This window comes from Agelaius phoeniceus, chromosome 2 (genome assembly GCF_051311805.1).
Source record: "Agelaius phoeniceus isolate bAgePho1 chromosome 2, bAgePho1.hap1, whole genome shotgun sequence".
Classification (NCBI taxonomy): domain Eukaryota; kingdom Metazoa; phylum Chordata; class Aves; order Passeriformes; family Icteridae; genus Agelaius; species Agelaius phoeniceus.
This window is the reverse complement of record NC_135266.1, coordinates 92,262,857-92,290,465: the sequence shown is the minus strand read 5'-3', so window position 1 is coordinate 92,290,465 and position 27,609 is coordinate 92,262,857. Positions and strand designations below refer to the sequence as shown.

The 27,609-nt window shown below is 41.6% G+C and overlaps 1 protein-coding gene across 2 annotated transcripts in view; it reads right to left on the bottom strand.

Annotated features, from left to right (window-relative positions):
* GSK3B (glycogen synthase kinase 3 beta) overlaps positions 1–27,386 on the bottom strand; it is a 150,419-nt gene extending 123,033 nt beyond the window's left edge. The window contains exon 1 of one of the 2 annotated variants that reach the window (XM_054654881.2): positions 26,052–27,386. In XM_054654881.2, coding sequence (XP_054510856.1) covers positions 26,052–26,139 — 88 coding nt within the window. In that variant the 5' untranslated portion in view covers positions 26,140–27,386. The remainder of the gene's footprint in view (positions 1–26,051) is intronic. The other variant, XM_054654883.2, reaches the window with a different exon arrangement.
* Between the last annotated feature and the right edge of the window lie 223 nt (positions 27,387–27,609).

Sequence of the window (27,609 nt, the reverse complement as noted above, 5' to 3'; positions counted from 1 at the left end):
AAAACTCAGAGCTAGCAGGATGGCAGCCAGGCACACACAGTTTGCTCAGGGTCCCAGGACAGCAGCAGCAGGAGGTGGCAAATCAACCCAGACCTCCCAGCTTCCATGTTTTCTTCACCCGTAAAATATTGCTGATGCTCTTCACCCTATTCTCATTATTTTCTTCCCTGTCAGGATGACAAGATCCAAAGTTTTCCAGAAGCTCTGCAACCAAGCACTTGTTTAGAGTTCACCTCACAACAGGCATTGCCATACAGAAGTACTATGAATCAACTTTTGTCTCTCTACCATTAATGAAAAACCATCTAGTGACTTAAAGCAAGACAAAAAACTGGCATAAAGATAGCAAAAGGAAAAACTGGGAAGGACCTCAGGACTGAACTGAAAGCCTCACACAGTGAGCGGGTCATTCTGGCTGACAATTTCTTTAGGAGGCATTGTTCCATGATAGATTCATTAGATTCATTAGGAAATGCTTGCAAGGCACTCAGTGTAATGACAGAAATTAAAATACTACTTGCAAATTGATATGTTGGATATAAAAATTAAACTTTTGCCTTAAGGGACAAATTATAAGCAAAGTTCATCTCTACTTTTCTGGGTTTTGTATTCTACTATTTTTTTTCTGTAGATTCAGAATCTTGGTTACCCCACTGCTCTTAAACTGGTTTCCTGAGATAATTAAGCTCATTTGGTGCCTAGCTTGCCCATCTGTTTTTCCTCCCCACCACAAAAACACCTGGACCTCACTGGTCATTATCAGCCTAGTCTGATAGAGCAGAAATCTCTGAGATTTCTGGATTTCAGAATCTGAGATTTTGGATCCCCTGTCAATCAGCAAACCAGGAATACTCCCCCAGCTCTTTCATTCTGGTTGGCAGCAGGGAGCCAAGTGATCAGCATACACACACCAGGCACCAGCAAAAACGTGCTTTGCTCCAGACAAGTCAAGGTCCATGCTTTCTCTGTCTGTGAGAGGATGAAACCAAGGTCACCAAGCTACAGCACATAACTAAGACCAGGGAAATCCTTTTAAAAGGGGCATCACTACTTCCAATGCTGTGGTGGGTTGACTCCAGCTGGATACCAGGCGCCTACCAAAGCTGCTCTATCACTCCCCTTTCTCAGCTGGACATGGAAGAGAAAAAATATAACTAAAAGCTGACAGGTTGAGATAAGGACAGGGAGAGATTATTCCCCCATTACTGTCACAGATATAATAAACTCATTTTGGTGAAAAATCAGTTTAATTTATTACCAATCAAACCAGAGTAAGATAATGAGAAATAAAAATTAATCTCACGAGCGCTTTCTCCCTAGCCTCCCTTCTTTACAGGCTTAACTTTAGTCCTGATGTTCCCTACCTCCTTCCCTACAGCAGTGCAGGGAGACAGGAAATGGTGGCTGCAGTTGGTTCATCACCTGTTGCCTCTGCCTGCTCCTTCCTCCTCAGGGAAGAAGGGCCTCACACTCTTCCCCTGTGCCAGCATGGTGTCCCTCTCACTGGAAACAGTCCTCCATGAACTTCTTCAATGCCACTACTGCCCACAGGCTGCAGCTCTTCACAAACTGCTCCACTGTGGGTGCCCCTCGGGTCACAAGTCCTGCCAGCAAACCTGCTCCAGCATGGGCTCCTCTCTCCACAGGTCCTGCGAGGAACCTCCTTCAATGCAGGATTCCCACAGGGCCACAGCCTCCTTTGGGAATCCACTTTTCCAGCATGAATTCCTCCATGGGCTGCAGGTGGATCTCTGCTCTCCCACAGACCTCAATGAGCATAATCTGCCTCACCATGGTCTTCATCACCAGCTTCAGGCCAATCTCTGCTCCGGCATCTGGAGCACCTCCTGCCCCTCCTTCTGCACTGATCTTGATCTGCAGGGCTGATTCTCACATATTCTCACTCCACTCTACCATTTCTATTGCATAGGCATTTTTCCCCTTCTTAAAAATGTCATCAACTGCTGTCACTGTCACTGATGGCCTTGGCCAGGAGCTGGCCTGCTTCAGAGCCAGCTGGCATTGGCTCTGTTGGACATGGGAGAAGCTTCTGGCAGCTTCTCACCAAAGCCACCCCTGCAGCCTCCCTGCTACCAAAACATATCCACACAAACTCAATACAACTGCTCAGAAATCTATTCCATACAAAACTTCTACCCACTAACTTCTGAACCTATGCTTTGAAGGACTGCAGGGCTGTTTCCACTGACACTTGATTTAAATTTCTTTACCTGTCCTGTCTCGCGTCACAAGTTTTTATATCTTGACAACACACCCTTAAGAGATTGGTAATAACGAGAGCCATGTCTTTGGCAGTACTGTCACTCCGTGTTTGCACCTGTTTGTGTATGAAGTAGACATTCAGACTGCAAACTGAATTATAACTGCAAGCCTGATGTGATTTTTTATACCAGAGGACACCTCTGCCACCAATTGCTACCTACATCTAAGTATGACAGGCCATAATGAAAGTAGCAACAGATAAAAATATTACAAAACCATCTGAGGTTATAAATAAATGTAACTCTAGCATGAGACCTTATTTCCAAACCATAATCTCTTAAGTGGTGTAGAAATCTTTGGCTTTAAATATTTTTTTTTTGGCAACAAAGCAAAACAGACTTAAAGCAGACCCATCTACATCAAAGAGATACTTGACCAATCTACCTCAATTCTACACCCTATGGAGAATTCCAAACTGCTAAGGACTGACTACTTTCATTTTCTTAATGCTACTGCCACCTAACAGATTTCAACAGCAAAGCCACCAACCCACAAGTGCTCAAGGCTTTCTGGGAGAAATACTTCAGAGACAGGCAGGAACCAACCTACACACAGCCTGGGAAATTAGCATTCACACATGCTCTAGCTGAACACATCACTAAATGAGAAATAGCTCTAAGTGAGACAAGGAAATCTTCAGCCAAAAAAAAAAAATCTCAAAAAAAAAGGTCAATTTCTCCTACTCAGGAGGACAGCAAGCAGAACAATTAATTTCCTAACCTTTACATTGTTAGAAGAGACTGCTGCTGTAAGTATACAAAAGCTAAGCCAACATGTTTCAAAGTAAAGTGTTCAAGATCTACAGAACTGACAATTTGGTTTTCTATTTCTGTCTGCTTACCCTGCTGCTTCTGCCTGTAAACATTTTGTAGGAGGATGTGAAATTCAACAGAGAGGACTCTGAACTATGAATGACTCCACAGTGGCACATTCTTAGAAGTGCGTGGTGGTGCCTATGAGCTCACTCACACATGATAACGTCACCAGTTAGGGTCAAATCAAGGCAGCTACAGCTTTACTTGGTTACAGCTGAATGCCAGTTCATTAATGTCAAAGTGCCCTGTCCTCACCTCCAGTGGTAATTTGAAGACAGAAGAAAAAAGAGAAAGAAAAGGGAAAAAAAGAGAAAAAAATATGTCAATGTTTATGGGAAAAAATTAGGTTATGAGAACACCTGGTAATACCTTCGATTCTTTGCTGGTCTTCAACTTCTAGTAAAAGCATGCACTGAACACTGATGTGTTATCTCATTAGGCCTAATAATTTGATTTACCCCACTCATTTTGTCCAACCTGATGACTTGAAGACCTCTGTATACATTGCATCATTTACTCTGAATGCCTGAATTCTGCCTCACAATACCTTGTGAGGTACCTATGCAGTATTTGCTTCCTGGTGTGTATTAACAACATAACCAGCTGACTGAACTAGTAAATCATAATACAAAAAACATCCCAAGGTCTTATCTACACAGGGCTGAGGAAAATTAAGTAAGATTAAAGTAAGATACATTATACATACATATTCTCATTTCAAATTACGTATACACAACTCACCTTTAAATATACCTTGACCTGATCAGCCAAGGTCAATGCAACTGCTTTCTCTCCACAACAAGGAAAAGGTTGGCTTTATAATCACAGCTAGAAGATACAACCTAATAGTTGAGTAGAACATTGTCTAAACAGATCAGAACAACTACTCATTAAAGAACTCCTCACTGCTTCTTCAAATCACAGTCTTTGTTGATTCAGTCATCAACCTATATCATATCTAAGACTTCTACCAAAAGAACTTGCTATACATGGCACACCACATCATTAAGGATCTGAGCAAAAGAACAGATGTAGGTTTCTCCACCAACATGGTTCTTCCATCAGCTGAAGACAATGTACAGGACTGCTGGCTGCAGAACATGAACTGTAGTAACAAGTGACGTGGAACCTCAACATCGCAAAAGACAGCAAAATTGCATCTTCTGTTTTACAGATGCACATGTGAACACATGGAGGAAAAAAACTTATGAACCAAAAAAGGAACCGACACCTGTTTTAAAATAAAAATGCCATTATACCTAACATGTTGCAGTTTTAAGTCAACTAAAGCAGTAAAAAAGAGAATATCACCTAATCTTTTTAATTCTAAAAACTATCATTTCAACAACTTTGGTATACCTTGACTTTAGGATAAGACACCATATACATCCTACATATTTGTTATACCATTTCTATAAAGCCAATATAAAAATGTACACCGCATGGAATGGAAGGGTGAAATGCCATACAAAACACAGCCTCTCAGAAAACCTTGGTGTCTTGCTCATCAGAAATGCACATGCTCAGCCAGGAAAGCTGAAAACTTCAACACTGCCCATCTATAACATCAAATCAAGCTATAAGACAGAAACTACCACAACACCACAAACTGATTTTACCACAAACTCAGGCAAAACACTCGATAGTAGTTCCCATCATTACCACAAAGTAAAAAAGTTTGTAACCATACAGATATTTACTGGAGCTGGAGCCTCCCCAGCACACAGCACCCTGCCAACCACAGATCAATCCATTTGGTGATCCCAATTCACGAACAGCTGGTTTAGACAAAATATATCTAAGTCCAACAACTTTTCCTCTGCCCGTAGCAAAGCTTGACTGCAATGAAATAACTTTGTCACTGCTAAAGTAAAGCACAGTTGCATGAAAAAAATAAAATAATGAGACCAGAGCCTCCTCAGAAGAAAGGAATTTCAACAACTTATGAATAAGGTGTTTTGTGTCCACCCAGCTTCCAACTTTTATAAACTCCATCAGCTTCAAAGTATGTACTACCACAGTGAAGCAACATTAACTTCTGCCAAAAAAGAGCACATTTGCACCAGCTCCATGGCAATGAGCAACAATTTGACTCAAGTGCCCTGCAAAGGCTTGCAGCTACAGTACAGCAATCCTAGAGATGAAAATAAAATTTTACACTGAAGACTCATCCCGTCATAGGACAACTCTTGAAGAAAAAGTGTGCATTTTACCTTTTTTGGATCTCAGACTTCCACATACAAGGAACTAAATCACGAGACAGAGCTGACAAAGCAGGAACTTGAATGGAAGTCAAGATTTTATCAACAGCTAGATTTGGTAAGTAGTTGCCATACAGAAGCTCAAAGAAAATGGTTTTACACTCTGATAACTCCAAAGGTGCCATCTTTAGAGCTATTAGCACAACACAAGAAACAACTCCTAAAAAGTAATAAATGCATTCTTCACAACTCTTTCCACAGCAGAAAATTCAGTGCACCACCATTTCAATAGTCCAAAGTAACAGAAACTCACCATGCTTCTTGCTGGAATAAAGCTTCCTAAAGACAAGACAAATACACTGAATATATTTTTAAAGTTTGAACAAAAATACATTTCTTATTTCAGACATTTAAGTGTTTAAAACAAGGATTCAAACACTCTGCTGTGTAAATAATCTAGTGTTGTCCCAACAAATTAGTGGCTTTCCCTAAGCACACTGCATGTTCTGAGATTTTTAAGTGGATATACATTGTAACCATTAAATTAATTGAGTCCTCTGAGATGACTCAAAAAGCCCGATATTCCACATCAGTCAGAGATCCCAGTAGCACGGTTGTTTAAGAAAGTTTACAAAATTCAAATATATTTGCATTCTTTCTGAGTTGACACTGAAAGACATGAAACCCTTCAACCCTTGGAATAGTAACTGTGGCCATCATTTCAGACACCAATGTATCAAACAAAAATCTATTATCCTATAGATAATAATTGACTTTCAGAATCATTGGTTTTTTCTAGCAATACTGTACCACAATGAAGAATGCTTGCTATATAGCAATCTAACTATACTTCCTTTGGGAAGAGAGAAAAATAGGAAATTTTGAAGGCAGGCATTTTTATTTAAGTACAGTTTTAGCCTCATATTCAGAACAATGGACTGCAGCCAGATTACATTTCAAGGAATTCTGAGTAGAAATATGTTATTTTTTTCTGTAAAACAGTAAATTCTGAGTCCTGAATCACAGCCAAAAACAACAACTCTAATTTGGGTGTATACTGAAGAAGTATGGAGGCAAAACAATGAGTTTGAACACACAAAGAAACATGAAGGCCAAGATTTGGGAGCAGAGGGACATACAGTCCACATGCTCTGTCTGCTTCCGACCAAGATCAAGCAGCTAGCTAATTCTTACTGGAAATTATTCAAAGAATAAAATGCTTATTTAAAATATTATATTTTCAAATATTAACCAATAAGATTAGAGTTTTTATTTCTTTGGCTACAATTTTCTTACATAAAAATTAGATTGAGAGCCCCGTTTGTCAGCTAATAAAAAGCAAAGCATACTTACAAAATTAGGCCAAAAATAAACAGTTCCATTCCTAGAGTGTAGATGATCATTTAAGTTGAATTCACATTTTAAAGTTTGACACAGGCAAAATTATCTCAATTCCTCTTTCTGGAGTCACCAGCAGGAAATGTACTAGCAGTCAAGAGGAAACTAAGGAGAGCCACAGTTGGCCACACTCAAAATTCAGATGCAAAATTTCTCACCTTCATAGTAACTGTGGTTATTTTATGGCCTTACTACAAGGTGGAACATCACCCTCAGATATACGCAGCAACTTAAATGCCTCAGCACCTCAGATTACACCTGCAGGTGTACTTTGGTGAACTAAACCAGATGGCTCTACATCAAAAAGGCTAAGCATTTTGGTTTTCACAAAAAAAAAAAAAGGAAGAAAAAAAAAAGAAAAACCACAACAAACAAGAAGCCTTTAAGCCAGAATTCAGAAGTTCAAGACTGTTTACATCCAGTTATAAACCATATGTGACAGCGCTGGAAGAGGCTGACACCTCATAACCAGAAGACATGAGCTGCAAAGCTTCATAGAAGTTTTTGAAGGGCTCTGCCAAGAGCTGAGCAAACCTCTTCTCAACCCTGCAGTGATCAGGCTACTTCAAATGACCAGGTGATTACCTTGTAAATACAATTAATTTCACTGCCTGCAGTCTTGAAGCTTCACAATAACCAAGAGACCAGAAATATCCTCAAAGAGCATATTAAAGAGGTGCTGCATTTTTATGTATCCCAGTTTCTTTTTATCTGCTACAAACAAAGTGCACACAACCCTGGACTACTTTATAGGAGCAAAAAAGCATGTTATTTTCATGGAACAAGCAGATTTACAACAAGAGCTCAGTGTGCTCATGGTAGGGCTTCCCAGTGCTACATATCTGGTAGCATCCCGTAGGATCAGAGGCAGGTGTCTGTTCCACAACAACAACACTGTCACCAGACTGGCTGAGGCACTGAGCTCAACCATCCAAGGACAACACGCTCCACGTTACCAAAGGAACAGAACAGCAGCAGGAATTCCTTGGAATGATTCCTCTGAAGCTGTGCTTATCCATTTAAGAAATGCCACTTGGAGAAAGAAAAACCACAATAAAACCAACAACCATGAGTTAAGCCAAAATGTTCAGTATAAAAGAACCATGGCAGGAAGAGTCAGAGAGAAGAAAAAATACTTAATAAAAACACAAACTGGCACATCTCAACACTGCATTAAAAATAAATAAAGCATGATGAGCAGACGCATGCACTTTTATCCAAATCCAACAGAACTTGAAATAAAGTTTAGTGAGTCATGATCCAAACAAAAGCTCATCAAGGCTACCTGTGCTTGAAAACAGCACAAACTGTACTGATGTTTTACTACTTGATTAGAGTTAAGACCCTGCCACAATTAATTTTTGTTGCTCTTGTCTGGGCATTTATCATGCTGAACCTCCTCACCTGCAGAAGCATTAGAAAACAGGCTCAATGGGTTGATTATTTTCATAATCAACCACATTGAACACTAACAATCTTAACTTGTCCAAGATTTTTGCCCAATGCCTTGATAGAAAAACAGCTTTCTAGAAAAGGTTTTGCTGTTAGTAGGTCAGGGATGTGAGAACAGTAAGTGGAAATAAGTGAGGCATTCTGACCAAAACCAGTTTTGGTTTCAATTTTTTTCCCCTTCACGAAATCTTTTCAGAAAACAGGTCAAGAAGCTCAGAGAAAGAACTCTTCTATCCACACCTAGAATATATTATATTGTTTCACTAAAAGAAAGAAGAGGCACTTAATTTATTACTTACAAGAATGAAAAAAAAAAAAACAAACCACACAAAAAACAACTAAAGAAATAATTGGATTAAGAAGTAAAATTTTGTTTAAAACAGAATTCAAGTAAATTTATCTAACTGCCTTCACTTATAAGGCTTACAATTTTGATAAAGATATTCTGCACAAAACCTGACATATACTTTCCAAAACCCAACCAAAAATCAAAACTTCATTATGACTTTTGAGTATTCTCCCCCATTTTTCTCCAATACAATGAATTCGTACATAAATACTCTAAACACTGAATTTAAAAGTCCAAGGTGTCACACTGATGGCTTACAGAGGCTGTTCTAACAGCATAACCCCATTCATCTCAGGAATTCCACAGAAAATTAACTGTAATACCTTAAGATTCAGAAGGTAAGGCATGTCTGCAATACTTTCAAATCAAACTGGTTTCCACCACATTTTAACATGCAGTACCAGTCAATACATTCTCTCATGTCAGACACTACTTCCAACTCGCCTCTAAATGTCAAATAATCCAAGTTCCAGCCAGGCTGTACAAACAGGGACAGTGACAGTGAAAAGCAACTTAAACTTCAAGTGATTATGTTCCTTGCATAATACTCATTCATTCCCTAACCAGGATTACAAGCAGAACATTGGTAGTTATGGACTTGAAAATGAGAAGGGGATTCCCCTAAATTATCAGTGAGCATTCCCAATATGCTAGAGGCAATGGCAAAAAATATTATTGTCTCTTCAAGAATGGCAGAAAAGTTGAATAAATCAGACATTCAATAGAGGACAGACTTAATTTATTTTCTCCTAATGGAAAAGATTCAGGAGAAAAATTTATGTTATTCCACAGACAAAATGCTTTTTTGTAAAGGTCTCAAATCCTAAACAGGAAACTGGAAAATAAGTCTGCTGGTATAGAAAATTCCTCAACTCAATGCAAGTCAAGACAATTCAACATCTGATAAAGCTACATGGCTGCTCTAGTTACTACTAGCCACAAAGAAACATTTCATACATGTTCATGAATAACTAGATTAGAATGTTTCTATTTATTCACTTTAGCTTTATTTCAGTCACTTTAGTGGTCTGGATGAAGGCACACAATTGTTCTTTAACAAGAGCAACCAAGGCTTTCTCTTCAAGCCACAACAAAGGATGTCTCCATATACTCCAGAACGTCCCCCCAAGCACATCTGAGGTTGGTTTTTTGAGTTTATGTTGCTAGTGTTATAAAATCTGAAAACTTATCAGCTTTAACTTCTCATATCTCTTACAATAACTGGAAAAGTAAAAAATATCTTTTAGGTTCTCAAGTCCAGCAACTTCTTACTGAAGGATGCTATATTGTATAGCCCTGGGTATATACTCAGTCAAGACAAGTCTTTAAGATGCATAGTTTTTCTTGAGGAAAAACATTCTAAAAATCCTTTCCATTGGGTGGGGAGAACAGAAAATAGAGACATTTCAGGAGAAAAATACATCCTTTCATAACTTCAGTGCCGTTATTTTTACACAGGCAGTGTACTTGAGAGAAGTAAAAGCAGGAATTAATGTTTGCTCACTCTGCCCCCATAGTACTTACAGAGAAGAAAACACCATTTACATCTGACTGTTTTACTAAAGTTAAGACAAAGATCATCAGTTTCACTTCCCGATTTGCCTCTCCCCAATATCCCAGCTCGTGCTTCAGACTGAACTCCTCTTTTTGTGAAGTCCAAGTAATCAGGTGGGTGTTTAATTCTCCACATGTATCCTGAGCTGCAGCTCAACTCTGCTCATTTCCCTGGCTCCACTGCAGAACACCCACCACAATCACTTATCACCCATCACCCTGACAGCTGCACGGCTCACCTGTCCCACTCATACCAGCATCCTTGTGCAGAACCCTGTCCAGGCTTTCAGCATATGGGCTCTCCACAGCATGCTATTTCTAACACACCTGGACTGCCAAAAGTAAAGAATTTGTCCCATATTAAAGGCTGTTTAAAAACAAAAAAAGGCAAGATGCAGCAAAATAAGAGTATAAATTTTGCTTCTGTACTCAGATTTTTTAAGTGACTTTTAAACCATATTTTCTTCCCACTGGCAGGAGTTAGAAGAGTGGCTCAATGAAGTGTTTCTACTTCATTCGCCTCCAAGAAAACTGTTCTTCTCCCCTGTAATAAAGTGCTGCTTTTGGGTACACCACATGACTTAATTAGCATGCTTAATTAAAAACTTCCCAGCTGGATCCACTGATCTGCACATGAATTTGAGTCCAAATCTAGAAACTTAGCCCACTTACATATGCTTCTACCACCATCTCTAAAAAGGTACTAAGACAGTATCCAAAAAGTTCTGTTCAAAAAATGTATTTAAAACATTGGTAGGATACGAAACTCTAAATTCTCACTGCTTTCTTTATTTAAACCAAAGGTGCATTGCTGCATTCTTTAAACCAGACCTATCTTCAAGCTTGCTGTTCCACTTACTTTTCCCTCAAAAAAACATCATTCTATTTGTAAAGCAGATTTGCACAGAACTGAAACTCACAAGAAAATACCCTTCTTGTGACTGTAACATCAGCTAAACTCTGTCATTACAAACATTAAAATCAACATTTTCTGGACAACTCCATTCAAGAGTTCTGATTGCCTGCAGTTTCAACATATACTGAGTGCAAGAAATGTAAAGGACCAAGAAAGTGACGTGTGACCATTTAAATCAGAGGAGACTTTAAACATGAAGACAAGTTACTAGTATTTTACAAATATGGAAGGGAAGGAATGAGTACTTTTCTCCATTTCCTCTTCATGAGAAAGGTACTTTAATAATAAGAACTGCATTAACTTAAAATTTCAGTTAGCTCACCAACTGCCTCATACTCATCTAATGCCCACTGCCAAGTTCAGGGAAGAGAGGGGATTTAAGCATTTAATTTTATTGTTATTATTTACTTTGAAGCCTCATTATGAGAAAACTCAATCTGAATAGTTCCCATAACCCAAAAAGACCACTTGGTTAGGCTCTACCTTACTTCTTTCCTTGCTCCCTTTTCTGATGCCAGGTTATTTTGTTGACTTCTTGTTGCTGCCACAGCACTGAAGCTGAAGAATGTCAGCAGAAGCATCCCAGTCTCTCACAGCTACCAGCAGGGAAGGGGAACAAGCTTTCCACAATACACAAGTTGTAAACTCTTCCATCATTCAGATAATGACAGCTGCAGACAAAAAAAGAACTGTACGGCCTGGCAGTCTAAGCCATCTAAGAGATGGGACTATTTTGTGCACGTTGAAGTCAGATCAAACACTAAAGCACAGCCTTAAGCCAAGCACTGCCTAGAAATGAAGTATGACCGTCTCCAGCAAGAGCCTCGCTTACAGTCAACCTTCTAATCCTTACATCAGCCAAAGACTTCAAATGGAAAAAATAAAAGGCATTTAGGACTACTACTGTACCTTAGGAGGACTTTGGCATAATTTTAGTGAGTCATCATTTCTTCTATTTTTTTTTTTTGAGCAGAATAAAAGGAAAAAAACATTAATTTGACATCTACCAACTTTTTCACATTCAAAATCATATGGAATGTGGAAGCAAGGACTCCACAGAACTTTACAATTCAGTTATATTTACAGTTCAGGATTCCAACCTTCCACAGTAACTTCACATGTGTACAAAATAAGACTATAGCTTTGCAAGGCATAGAAAAAGCATTTCTTTAGTTCTAGTCAAAGCTTCTGTATCAAAAGGGAAACCATACACCAAAATATAGATGATCATTTCAGCTCTTAAGTATCTTTATAGATTGTCATGTGACAACTCTAGACTTAACAGTTTCACACATCCATCTTACTTGCCAGAAAGCTGCATAAGTCAATTAAAATCCCTAAAAAATTTAGATAATAAAGTGACAAAAGGCAACACTTGAAGATCCTCTTTGAATCTTTGAACTTTGAACTAATAAAATGAAAATAATGTAACAACTATCTACACTCCACAAATGTACAAGACCAAGAATGTGTTTTCTTTCTAGTTTGTGCTCTATGCCACATCTGGTTTCTACACGCAATCTTCAAACACTTGTCCCTTTATTACATTAAAACTAAAGCAATTGCTGTGAACAGACAGTAGTTATATATCAGTGGATGAATATTCTTCTTGCACTGGCATTACACACCACAGCAATACACTCCAAGTTGTCAGGAGCAGACAGACACCCCTAACATAAGCTTGGTACCTATGCAGCTGGTGCAGTTTGGTCCTGGTCTCTGCCTGAAGCTCTGAGCAGTTCTTGACTTGTGCTAAATTCTTTTGTGTTGAAGCAAGAACCGCAGGATGAAAAACTGAAGGAAAGCATTGCTTTTCTCAGGACCCACATGAAGCAAGATCTAGAAATCTCCCACAGAAAGGCTGTGGTTGTCAAATGCAGTACAGGACTACCAAAGAGCAAGCTTTCCTTTCAACAATGCTTGTACAAAAAAATGAAATTCAGAGCAGATTTAAACCTCTAACTAAAAATACTCCCCAGCTGCTTTTCCAAATACAGTACATTTGCCTGAACTCCAACACTAAGGAAGCTCTATGAGTCTAGATATTAGAAAGATATTAGAAAGATTTTTTTTTTTAACAAGGGTGGTGAAACACTGGAACAGAAGCGGGGTGGGTGCCCCATTTCCAGAAACTTCTAAAGTCAGATTGGACAGCACTCTGAGCAATCTGATGTGGCTGAAGATGCCCCTACTCATTGCAGGGGGACTGGACTAGATGATCTCTCTAAGAATCTACCTTGCTTTTAAAGCTGCGACCAGTTTCACAAATCCTTATCTCCACATCCACTAACTGCCAGCAAGCTGCCAGTAACACAAGGCTACCTCATCCCAAGGGGAGAAGCAAGAGGATCAGTGTGCTGTAACTGAAATTCTTCCCAAGACCACGCAGAAATAACTGGAATGACATAAAGTAATACCATAAGGGACTACAGGCTGTCTTAATTAAAACCTCTCCAAACTTCTATATATAAACTACCTGGCAAGCATCTTCATTTTTCAAACAGGCACTACTGGGAATCTGACAGCCTTCCCTAACCTATTCCAGTGCTCCTGTTTTTAAGAGTTGACTTAACTAGCTTAGTAAGTGTTTGCTACAATTTAAGCCTACAAATAGTTTCATCTCCAGTAGGAAAGTTTTGTTTTTTCTTTCCAGCTATCTTTTACGTATTGAAAGAACATTATCAAAAGAAATCTCCCTTCCGCCTCCTCTAAAATAAAAAACTATCATCCAATGGGTTTTCAGTTTTCCTCTAATAGCACTGAAGCACTTCAGTTTCTTTAGGGGAAACTGAAAGTTCCTCTAAAGCACTTTTTTTAGACTTCTGACCATGTTACTTTGCCTGCAACTACTCTTCTCACAGTACAATACCAAAACCAGATGCTGTACTTTAGCTCATTAGCATGCCAAAAAGTGGGAAGGCTAACTCCATGTATTTTACACGACATTGCCAGCAATACATCCAGTAAAAGATTTGCTGGTTCTCCAGCATTGGTTGACTCATGGCCACTGTGCAAATACCTGACTCCAGATTCTTCTCTGCAGATCTCCTACTGTCCCAGTTACCCCCAAACCTGTTATCAGCACAGTCAACCCTTACTGAAGAACAGATGACATCAGCCCCTCCTACATTTCATCCTACTTAGGGTACCACTCGGTTAAGATAATTTTGAACACCTAGGAGCACCTCTGATAGTGCAATCCACAAGTCTAGAAATTTTACTTAGATCACTCACAAAAAAACATTATTACTACACTAAACAAAAGTGCAGAAGGCCCGATTCTGCACATCCTTCTGGTTTGACACGAATCCTGACTTCAAAGAACATTTATTTTATAATGGCTGCAGACCTGTTCTTAGACAAAAGTCATTTTCTGCCATGATATATAAAGTAGTTAACACTGTGAAAGTGAGCATACACAATATAAAGATAGGTCATTTGTAAGAACAGACATATGGGGTCAGATCAAGGCATTGCCTAATCCACTTTCCTGTCTTTGACAGCTGACATAAGGAAACCCCCAAAAGAATAACATCCAAGCTATTAACAGGAGGTATGAATACAGACATTTGCCTTGAATTATACATATATATAATGTCACCTATTTTAAGCACATTCAGGAATTTTACCTAACAATAGTTCTCCAGCACTGCATGTTGTTACCCATATCCAACATCAGTTTAAGGGAACTAAGAGCTCTCAGCTGTACAAAGCCAGAGAAATTAAAATGATGCAGTGACAAAATTACTGGAGGAAAAAAATTCACAGTATTCTGTAAAAGTAGACATCTGAAGGTTTTCGCTGATGATGTGTTTTTAAACAAGCACTTTCATGCCACATAGCTGACTCCATTTACCAGCACGATCCACGGCTGATCTCCTTTTAAGAGGTTTCATTTATGTGGTCTACATATCCTTTTCTTCAAAGAACAGCCATGGGATGGGTCACTTTGTAAGAATCTGAGGAGCACCATATTTTTTAAAAGGGCATTTTTTAACAACTTCTGGAGGTTTGCAGCTATTTATGCTAGTAGCACAAAGAAGTATTTTTTTTTCTTAAATCTGTGCCAAGTTGAAGCAAAAGTGATTCATAACTGCACCAGCCTACTCTTCTGTGTCCTAGAGAAGAAATTCACTCTTGAACCTTCAGTAGGGACACCAACTCTCAAGTCAGACCGCCCAGCTTCCAATAGTTTCACTCAGTTTTTCACATTTGAAGAGTTACACTCCACATAGTCTACCCCCAGACATCCAAAGAGGTACATTTCATAAGGGAGAACATTCCAGGTATAATTTACAAATCTGGTAGAATGTTAGAATTATTGCACTAGTTCTTTATATCTTCATTTTAAAATGGGGGAAAGGTATTTTGATGTAGTTGTAAATTTAATGTTTAATGACTTACTTTCCACCTAAGCCCAAAAACTTGTAATATATATGGCAAAGCGGTTTCCACGCACAGAAAAACTCCAAGTTACGGTTGAAGAAGTTGTAGAAAACAAAAATGGTCAATTTACCATTATTTGACTCACTGAAGGTTTCCTAAGTATGAGATGGTTTCATATTAACACAGACAAAACAAGAAATCGAAGTTAAAAAGCACAAGAGATGTCCAGAGAAATTCAATGGATTTCAACGAACAAATCTCCAGGAGTTCAGGAACATCTGCTCTCTTCAGTGTCAGATGAAAGCTAATTACTCCTCTTCATCTACAGACAAATTCCCTATCCCTTTATTAACCACTTTTCCTGACAAAATCCTGGACATTACCTGAACTTTTGGAAATACTTGCCTTTATTCACTACTATTCTTAGAAATCACAGCGCTTTCAAATACAGTCATAAAAACTTGCATCTGTAGTCTCAAAGCAAAACTGGAATAGCCTGTGTACAGCAGTCTTTGAGGAAGCTATAGCTCAAAGTCCTTCCCATCAACTTTTTGTTCTCCTTACTTCATAAACTCCCTGCATCAGTTCTACAATTTAACTGGCTACTGATACACTTTCCATACACTTCTTCCTCATATTTCCCAGAAAAATATTTTGCAGACCAGACACAGATGTCACCCCTAGCAGCCTTGGCATTTTCCCCCCTCACTAGCATATCTTAAGTCTGAAGGGTGTAAGGTGTACCTGTAAAGTACTAGATGAGGGCTGCTCACTTCTGCAGCAAGGCCCAGGGCACCACAACTTCAGAACTCCACTGGAAGCACAGCAGTGCACAAGGACACTGGGAGAGGTGAAAGCACCACAGCACAGAAGATTGTACGTGAAATGTGAGTAACCAGAGCAAGCAAGCTAAAACATACACCTTCGCAGTCTTCCCAGATACTCAGACAAGAATACCATGAGCACCTTTGCATGTAAAGATAAACTTTTGCGATCATACATGTAGAGCAGTCTGATTTAAAGCAGAAGCCTTCACATGTGGCCTAGGTTTAAATTCCAGATCTCAGAACTCTAGATCATCTCCTCCCTTCATATCATATTTCTGACCATGCATATGTGTGTGTCTCTCTATAATCAAATACACGTCAAAAGTAATAGAGCAAAAGGAGCTGCTAGAGGACAACTTAACATGACTTTTCTCAGTTAGAATCTATTGATTTTGAAATAGTCTGCCAGGAACTCCTTCATAAATCCACTTGCTCTTCACTTAAAAGAAAAAAGGACAAAATAAACAAAAAACCCCCACCCTACAATGTCTGAATAAACTAAACCTAAAAAGCATATGTAGATACTATATGTTTTAAACTAACGCTAGAAAAAAATTATGTTTTGCAATTATGCCACAATGTAAGAATAAAAATTAAGCTTTCACCAGATATTTTGAAATGCAGACAGTGTCACTGTTTCAGTAAATATATCTGAAGTATCATAATTATTAAAAGTTATAGACACAGCATAAACATTTCTGCACTACTTCCTTTTAGGGTTGGCCCACTGTAATAAATATTTACAGTCAATCATTAACTGCTCAAACATTACCACTGAAAAAATAGTCTGGGTTATCAGGGAAAAAAATAAATCCACAAACTATTGCTTAAAGCCAAGGCACTGACACCAAATAGAGAATGCTGCTCGTTGCCTCATGAATCTCTCTACCTGTCTCCAAAATCCCACAGGCATTTCAAATGTGCCACCTGGGAAAACAGCTGCCGTTCTTTTGCTGTCAGAGATCCCATGTCACTTGTCATGCTTGAACCTTGTCAGCTTTCATGGACACTGAAAGCCAGCTACTCCAGCTGAAGGTAAACTTCAGTCCACTGAAGTTGAATCTATCCCAAAATAGAAGAGACTTGCAGATTTGGCAGCATTGATTCCCCTAAGATCCTCCATTAAGCCAAATACATTTCTGAAACATGCTCTGATTGCTTGAATGACATTCAGACATTCCTGCTGGTGAGCTTCAAGAGTCCATCAAACTCAACTGCCATCCCCACAACACCTGAATAAGAACTTCTACACAACCCCAAACCACCCCATGCCCACTGCACTGAGCAAGGAAGAGCAAGTTTAAAGTTGAGCTCAATCTAAAATTGACAGTACCTTATTCTGGGAGTTGCAATTAAAGCTTTCCCTGCCCTCTCACTGACCAATATCATCTGAAGTTTGGGCCCACAATTTCCAGAATAGTGAAGCTCTCCCACTCCACACAAAACTTATGCTTTTGTCTCCAGTACATTTAATAGATGTTTCACTAGAAAACCCAGACAAAGAAAAAATATCACCTAGTTTTCCATGGGCCTCTAAAACATTTCCCCAAGACTCAGATCAGCTCTGCAATCCATTGTGGTTACTAAAACATATTGGTAAATCTATTCCAAAGTCTCTAGAACTGGAATTTGATTAGGAAGGTTCTATTCTCTGAGGAACACAGAAAAAAAACATAATTAACTTGCAACTGCTATGGTGCATGACTGTATGTACCAGTGGCTCCCAAGGCAGCACACACAATCATGAGTAAGATGGCAAGATTAGAAGTGAAATGGTCAACAGATACATTCTTCTCAAGGACAACAGCATTTTCTGCTTCTTTAGGTTTCAACTGAGCAATTGTATATATAAAGAAAACAAAACATTCCATCTACTCACCTGCAGAGATGGTGCCCTGCCCGAAAGCTTTGTTCTCTAAGTGAGGCACAAAACATTTTTTCTGATGCTGATCCTGAGCCCCATAAATTGAGGAAATACATTTATGGTTATAGGCTTCATTCATGGGGATACAGATGCATGCCAAATTATTCCCATTTACTTGGTCAACATCCAAACATTCAGTTTATTTAGGCTGATTAATTGGTGATCCCCTTCCTCCCTCTAGGAAACCTGCTCACACAGGTCAATTCATTGTGCTGCTTTTCTTAAACAGATACTTAAAACAACTAAGCAGATGAGATGGGGTGCAAATAGCATTGTATGCTCTATCTAAATATTTACAGGAGGGTGTGAATAAAAAAACCAGATTGACACTATCAACTGTGACTAAATAGTTTTCCTCCTTCTACACAGCAAGAAAAACCAAATTCTTCTCTGCAGCAACAGTCACAGTTTATCTTTCTGCAAAACATATTCTTGGCCTGTCTTAAAATTAAACAATTGCCTGCATTTCTGGCAAAAGACATTACCATGAGCTACAGGGCTTGTATCTCACAAGAATTATATTCCTACTAAAAAAGTCAAAAAGAGATGATATGGCTGTAAGAAGTCTGCCTTGGTTGGAAAAATTCAGCTGCTGCTTCCCTTCTGGTTATAACTTCAGAGCCAACACCCAACTTTTCTCCTTCCAAGTGCTCTGACCCAAAAGACTGGCAATTTTTGCAGCTGCACTCAAACGTTTACCCTCATGTACATACAACAGCACAGTGCAGGGCCAGAATTTCTAAGTTCTATATACCCTCCACAGCAGTGCTTATCCAGTGGCAACAATGAGCAAAATCCTCCCTTTCCTTTTTGATCAGCAGGTCTCTTATTATGATCATCTACTGTCAGGCACTTGGGCGACTAAAATGTTTCTCCAACTCAGTCCAACTGCCTGAAGAGACACATCAAGCAATGTAACTATATCACTACACATTTTTGTGACATATCAAGTTTAAGACACATTTTTCAGACAGAAGTATACTTTCACCAATGCTACATTGGTCATTTTACCCTTCAAAGAAAGAGAAACTCAGCCCTATTCAGACATATTAAAAAGCTATAAAGGTGTATTTTTCTTAGCTGTGCGCTCTCACTTCTGAGAGAAATTCACAAGCTGAAGTGAATTTCCTATGGCAGGCACCAAGGCCCACTGCAGCCCCATATCACTGATCCTTCAGGAAACCTGACTCTATATCAATCACACAGAAACCCTGGAAATCATCTAGAAATTAATCAACGTAGAAAATAACTGGCAGCCCCCTTTCACCTGTGCAGGAAGCACTAGCACTGATACACAGTAAACAGCCCCTCCCTCAGCTGATGAGGCCAAGTCAGAAAATACACAGTCCCTGCTACAGAGACACAGCAAACTCTTGGCAAGGACTGGAGCCAACCCTTCAGAAGGAGCTGTTGCTGTATGGCTTTTCTTAAAAAAAAAAAAAAGCCCTGAGTTCTTGACATTGACAAGCTATCTTACCACTTTCCTTTCTTCCATTATAAAACAGACTAGGTGAGAACACAAATTGCCTTAAATGCTTAGATCTACTTCCCGTCTGCAAGAGATAAAAGTACAGAGTGAACTGCTTTGCTTTATTTCCTTTTCTGAACAACAGACAAGTCATCTGTGGCAAGAGCACCTAATGAAAAGATTCTGTGATAGCACTGAACATACAAGAAAAATCACTGTCCACTTCTTTTAGAGGCACAGCAGTATGACTTCTGGGCATCCACATTTCTGACAGCTCTCAGACTGCGATATAGGACTGCTTTCAGAAAGGTCTCTAACATGGATTTCTATTGAAATACCATCATCTCACCTCTCCTACTGCCCTGACAGAACATCACACAGCAACACCTATAGGATACAGGATTGAGTCCAACATGCACTGTTTTCATGGAAAACACCTAAATAATGACCCTGTCTCTGTGGCATGGTAAGCTATCACCTATGGGGGCTGGAAGGATTCTGAAGAGGTGGTGAAAGCAAATCATTGTTATCCAAAAGTTTATAAAAGTTTCAGGTAGAGATTCATTTCAGGCTTCTGTTTAATGAGATCCAGCAGCACTGACCAGAACAATTGTCTGAGCACAAGTATGATGTTGTAGCCACTTCTCACAGATTTGCATCTTGCTACCACATCTCACACCTTTCTCACCTCAAGATCAGACTGCTACAGTGCACTCAAGCAGTTACATTTTAAATAAATTCAAAAAATATGACCTGGCACAGACCATTATGCCTCCAAGCTTCCACCTCCCCCAACAGCAGCATGCAGCACTTTGGAAACAATCTCTGTGGGATGGGAAGTGACAAGAGGGTTTCTGGTGCTGCATCTGAAGAAAGGAGGTCTGACCTGTACAGTACACTGTGGGTTTTGAGCCTTTATGGCTGAAAGAGTATCTTTATTCATCACATTGTAAATGTTGTAATTGGCATTTATTTTCAACATACATAAATAAAAGAGCACCTATCTGTGCAGCTTTCTAAAACAAGTTCTGAAGAGACAAATCTTTGAATTTTGAGTGGACTTGGATATTCTGTGAAGCAATCAAACTTTCAATATTTTCCATTTCCTAGTTGCTTGACTTTAAAAGTTTGTTTGTCTTTCAAGGCTGCTCCAGGCTGATGCTCATTAAATTCAGAAAGCAGCCAAGTAACTCCACCAGCCATATCGTTGCTGCAGGAGACAGCCACTTTAGCACTTCCCACACTAGCTATGGGTGACTAAAAGTCCTCAGAGTAAAGTTGATTTTTAAATTTTTTTAACAAAATCTAAAGAGAGAGAATTTCAGAGAAATATTCAAGTTTTGAGTTATCTACAGAAATGTCTTGAAATTCAGAGGTAACAGACTTTTCAATTTAAAATGGGACTCAGTCATTTAAAACAAAAATACTCCAATAGCTTGAACCAAGAGGCTTCAAGTGTTCTACAAGCACCTGGCACAGTTTAGCTACTGTGTCAAATAACCAAGGGGTTTAGCATTAATTCATTTCAGAAAATGCTACAGGTGATTGCAGCACTAAGCTTGAACTGCAGGCTTTTTGCACACAGATACACTTCACACTTTCAGAATCTTCTTCAGCCATTCATCCAGTTTAAGACAGAGCATGGGCTGAGGGAACAGCAACAACCAATATCCCAGAGATTCATGAAGATCTGTGATGAGTAAACTGAACACCAATATTGGAAAATTCCTTTATATTTTATCTAAACAAGCTCTTAAAGATAGAATACAAGAAAATTAAAGAACTCTCTTAGGGCAATAGAGAGAAACTCTTCAGGCTGTGGGGTGATCTTCAGCTTTTCTCATCTCCCTGGCACTGCTTGTGATACCTACAAGGCCCTATCAAGTTAACAGATAAGGTGATCAACAACCTCCAGAGCCAGGATGCATACAGGCAAGGAACACACTCCATAAGCCATAGCTGTGGAAACAGGTGAACAAGACAGTTCCAATATTGCTAGGAAACACACAAGGTGAATCAAGGGGTAATACAAGAGGGGATCACCTCCAAGAAGCAGTGTAGGGAAGAGGAAATGTGCAGAACAGAAATGGAATGCTCAACTAGTGGTATGAATAAAGAGGAAAGAGTCTGTCAGCATCAGAATTATGTACAGCAGACAGTTCTATTCCTTTTCAGACTGCAAGGCACAACTTTGGGGCACTGTAACATGAAACACTTTCCACTCAGGCACACATGTTCATTAGCTGACCCCCTCAGTGCATTTTTTTCCAATCTAGGAATGAGGAAAGCTGCTCACCCAGCAGCAGTCAGAAAGCTGGACAGGGCTAGGATGAGCGACAGCCAGACACAACGCTCAGCAGGCTTCTGGAAAGGAGTGATTTTCCTCTCTCCAGCAAGGAAAGCAGGACGGGCAGCTTTCAGTTTCAGAAACCAATTAGGCAGAAACTGCTATCAAAGCAATAGAGAGGGCCCTACCCTAACTGGGTTGAGAAACACCAGGTGGTATTATCTCAGTGGCTTTGCCAGTTTCAACAGCCCCACTCATTCCTGCTCGCAGAAGGCGCCCAGGGTGCCCTTTATCCAAGGCTCTTCCCACACACCTACCTGGACACCACACAGCATTAAACTAAACTGCCACCTAGACACGACTGCTACCTAAAAAGCAGCCACTTTTATGTAGTGGCTCGTGGAATAACCACTAAAAGAGCAACAAACTCACAGACTTTATTCCTTCATGAAACATTTCTAAAGAGCCATCACACTCTGTCTGAACAATACACAGCAATATAGGCTTACCAAGCTATTGTGCTTTCAGGAGATTTTACAATACAGAAAAAACCCAGTGAATCTAAGAAGAAAAGAAAAACTTCAACAAACCCCAAGTTTGGCACCACTGAAACATTCTTCCACAGAGTCCAAAATGAATTATTACAAGACTGTCCTTTAGATTTTGCAACCAAGAGTATGTGGTCAACATCAGAATTAGCTAAAGCAAATAAAACTGCCTTCCTCACCCTCCAAGTTGACAAATCCTGCCTAACCAATTACAGATCCATGACACTCACACATGGAGCAAAAACTCTTCATGGCAAGTGTTAGCCAAGACATTATTTACTGCAGACCATCAAGACAACTGGCTACAGTTACAATAAGTACTGCTGTCTGCAAGGACTTGGTGTTACTTGAAACACTTATATTTCCCAGAAGCTCAGAGAAGGAAAAAAAAATCAATTCGACAGTCATTAGATGAAAATTCTCAAACTGTAAACTTTGAGACTTCTATTTTTATACTAATATTTTTAGTCATGTGTTGCATGACTACCCTTTGTATTTCAGGATTATTTTTGTCCCATTTGAGAAACAAGGTACATCCGTAAGCAGTGTAAGAGCAACTAGGTAAAGAACAAAAGAAAACTTCAAGCTCCTATCTCTTCTCCTACTATAACGAGCAGGTTGATAGTATCAGCAAGTGGAAAACTGGAGGCTTAGCTCCCTCCTTTTGAGGGACAGGCTTAACACAAGGAGTACACATGGGTTTTTTGTTCAGGGAAAGCCTGCAAACTCAGCAATACAAACCTGCACAAAGAATACCCTATTTGAGAACTATTTCAAGGTAGAAATCCATATGGTTGAGTGATTTCACAACCACAAAAATATAAATAGGGAAATAAAAATAGTCAGATTTCAGAAGACAGAGGTACGGCTTGAAAGAGATATATGAAGGCCACAGGGTTCCTACTGTTGCAGAGATGTTAAAATCCTTGTAACAACCCTGACAGAGCAATGAGAGCAGCATGCATGAGAAGTCATTTTTCCCAACAGTCAAAGGAGAAGCAGCTGTTGGTAATCCCCCATCCTTCCATTCAAGGCTTCATCCAGTTACCAACTTCTGAGAACAAAGTATCATAAATTCAATCTAACAAACTGCACAGCAAAGAGATGAAAAATCCTTGCTCAGTCTTTCCTCCCCATATACCTTGGGAAGAAATGCAATGACAGCAGGGTTCTAGTTCTGCTCCTCCCAGGAAACACTGGAAGGAACAATGAACCCTCCTCCAGTATTTTATGAATCCTTTTCTAATCCCTGAGATCTATCCTTCCTAGGTAACTGTTGCAGCGCTCAGCCAGGAGAAGCAATAGCTGCAACAGACATCACAGCAAGAGTGACTTCATCATCTGATTTCACCCCTCCTTACAAATGAGAGCAAAAAGGCTGACCGCAAACAAGTCAGGTTTTGCTTCCAAAAGACCCACACCAAGACAGAAGCAATAAAGATGTCCAAGACACTCAGAAGATACCAATCCATCAATTTTCACCTTCCTCACAAGGACTCTTTTGTCCCAGCTTTAACTCAAACTGGCTCAGAATGTAACTAAGTATCAGCCTATAAATATATATCAAAATGAAAGAGCCGACCTAACTCTGTTCACCACACAAGCACTCCACACCGGCAATACACAGCTTGCTACATCATGTGATAAGATGTTACCAAGACTCTGCTAACCAGAAAAATAAAACCTTTTTTGACACCCTGGAATTTTTCTCACTTAAAAAGCAAAGAAAAAAAGTTAACTTCCCAGGCTGTCTTACATGGCTGGATTAACTGAAAATAGAAACTACACTTCCCACAGAATCCTTGAATGTGGTTCTCTTGCTTTGTTCTGACATTTTTTTCCAGACAGCAGAAGGACCAGGAGCACATGACTAGAGCGACTGGGGGGGTTATCACAAGTGCATGCGCTTTATGTTACGGCCTTTGTTTCTCCCTCAGTGTTATACACTTGGGATTGAATCATATTTGCAAACTTGTTAGTCTGCATCAGTTAGCACCCTCTTCACAGGCAAGCATCTGTCTAGTCTTTGACCTCAAATAAACGGGAAAGGAGCATCAATGACCTTTCAAGAATCAAGCTGCAGAGCCTGAATAAGGCACATTTAGTTGCTGAGTATGACAGGTTGAGGTCTCGCTCGGTTTAGACAGCCACCTGCAGAAATACTGATCAACAAGACCTGCTTTCCATCCCACAGGCACATAAAGTGAGCCAGTAAATTAAAATGGAGTCACCCACAGTTCTCCTCCGTACAGATCAATAATCCTTAATAAATACTAATGCTGGACCTGATCAAACCTACGCTGTCATGCTGCTAATATGGGTTAACTGCACCCATGGTTTTTGGAGGGCTGCTGGAACACTGACCATGCAGATATATGGTGGACTACAGCCCCTGAGCCAAATGCTCTCTTCAAGGCTTCAACCACAGTGGAAGACATTTCGGTGCAAAAAAAACTATCAAAATTTCTCATCTGTCAAAAAGCTCACACTCTCCCAGTGCTTTGGCATGAAACATACAAGCCCCTGCGATGGATACAGGCATGTACCCATAGAGCCATGTCAGGTGTGGCTTTACACTAATATCAAATAGATCAATCGAATGGGAATGCATATAGAGCATATTCCTGGTCCCATAAAATGTCATCCTGCATTTCCGTAAGAAAATATCTCTAAAAACTACACTGTTCATATAAATCTGGAAAAACAATTCAGGTCTTAATGTGAACATATTCAAATCAGGAGTAAAGAAATTCCATATGATAAGCACATAGCTGATCTACAGCAACTCAGAACTGGGCCTTTTTGTATCAGCAATGTACATTTGCTCAGGTTTAATTCATATTTTTAATTCCCACAAACCAGCTAACCCCAACGGATAGAATACGAAGAATGGGCACACATTAAGCATTTCTGACATGTCTGTGCAGAATAAAGCACAGGCCTCATTCTTAAAAAAATATTCCTCTGATCAGAAAATTGGGAAAAGAATGCCAAGCTTGACATGTGAGCCCATGGAGTAGTTATTTCAAAATAAGCATTTTCTTATGCCTTCTTCTGAGCATTTTACCAGAGCCTGGAGGATATTAGAGACACCTTTTGTAAGCTCCCCTCCCCCTCCTTTTTTTTTTTTTTTTAATGGGCTGGACTAAAAGGTGCTCACACCCGATCTACGGGTGCATGGAAAAACCTTCCATGCTCTCTCCCCTTAACAGCCAGGAGTGCTTTAAAAAAAAACCTCAAAAAAACACATAATGAACGTGAATGTCACGGTCATACCTGTGTGCCCGCAATTCGTTTCCTCCTTTCGGTGGGAGGAGGGGGGGAATGAAAAGGAAATACAGACTACGGAGCTCCCAATCCGTTTCACAAAGGGGGAAAAATGGCTTTTTAATGAGCCAGAGGCCGCTGGCAGCGACCAGGAGCTAAGGACGAGGACAAACCCACCGGGATTTTCCGTCCAGCAGGCCCCGAACGGAGCGGCGGCGTGCGCCTATTCAAGGTTAATGGGGGGGGAAGGGGAGAGAAAGGAGCTGCCGAGGCCGGGGCTGGGGCCAGGCTCCCTTCGCCGCTCCCCGCCTGGGCGAAGGGCGGGGGCAGCTTCCCCGGCCCTCACCCCCCCACCCGAGGGGAGCAGGATACTCACGGCTGACTTTCATGCTGCCGAAGGCCGAGGGCTGCTGCACCGGCTTGCAGCTCTCCGCGAAGGAGGTGGTCCTGGGCCGCCCGGACATGGTCTCTCTCCCGCTCTGCCCCAACGGCGATCACCTCTCTCCTCTTCCTGCCTTCGCCCTCCGCCTCGCCCCGGCGGGCCCGCCTGCCGCTCCCTCGCTCGCTCAGCTGCAGGAGACGGGTGGGACGCGCCACATGAAACGCCGGGACCCCCCCTTCCCCCCCCGGGGAAGCCCCCTCCCCTCTCGGTCTCTGTCGCCCAGCGGCTGCTTCTTCTTCTCCTGCTTCCTGCTGCTCCTCCTCACGCCGCCCGCTCCTCACACGATCATCCTTCCCGGCCGCGCCGGTGGGTCCGAGAGCCGCCTCCCCCCGGCGCCGCTCCCGAGCGAGGGGGGTTCGCTGGGCCTCGCTGCCCCCACCCCGGGCGCCAGTCACATGGGGCGGAGGCTCGCGGCCCGGCTCCTCCGATCCCGCCGCCGCCGCGTTTCTCTCCTTTTATTTGCTTTATCTCTTTTTTTCCCCTTTTCTTCTTTTTCTTCCTTCTCTTCCTTCCCCCCTCCCCGTTCCTCTCCTTCCCCCTCGCCTCTGAGGGAGGCGGCAGGCAACGGGACTATTTTTTTTCCCTGGCGGAGGGATTCAGGGCACCGCCGAGCGGAGGCGATGCGGCAACGAGTCGCAATAGGATCCGGTGGTGGCGGCGGGATCCGCGGCGCGCGGAGGGGGGTGAGGCGGCCGGGCGGCCTCGCTGCTCGCTGACGCTGCTGCTCAGTGCGGCGCTGAGGCGGCGGCGGCTCCGGCGGTGCGGCCGCTCATTGCGCCCGCACGGGCAGCTGGCGGCGGCTCAGGCAGGGCACGCTGCACTGCGGACGGCGACCGGCGGCGACGGCACGGGCCATGACGGCGGCAGTTTCCCTGCTCCTCCTCAGCCCGGCTTCAGAGTGCTGGCGGCGGTCGCCGCTTTTGCTGCTGTTTCCCCAGGCGCCCAAGGCACATAGGACTCGTTCGCCCGGCTGAAGTCTCCCGCCGGGCCCCCCTCCCTGTTCCTGCCGATCAGTCCCTTTGTCCCCGCTGCTCCCTCCGCTGCGTGCCGGGCTCCCGCTGCTGCGCTCTGTGCGTGCGCCAAAGCCGCGCAGCCGCCCGTGCCCGCCGCCGCCCTACGCTGCGGAGCAGCCGTAAGCGCCGTCTGTGAATACCCGGCCGAAGAGCCCGGCGCGCCCGCGAGCCCCCGGCCCGAGGCCTTTACGGAAACGCCCGAGCCTTTTCGGGGCCAATCCTGAGGCCGTTACAAGAATGCCTGTAACTGGCCGGAACCAATCACGGAACCACCGCGGGCGCGACCGATTCTCCCCGAAGTAAAGCGGAGACCCAATCGGAGCACGCCGCCGCCGCCCTAGCAGCGCGGGCGGGCGGCCAATGGAAAGGAGGGCTCTCTTCCGGCCATCGCCGGGCCAACCCGATCGGAGCCGACGAGGGAGAGCCAATCAAGAGACGCGCTGCCTCCGTCACCCAGCCCTGGGACGTCTTTAAGCCGC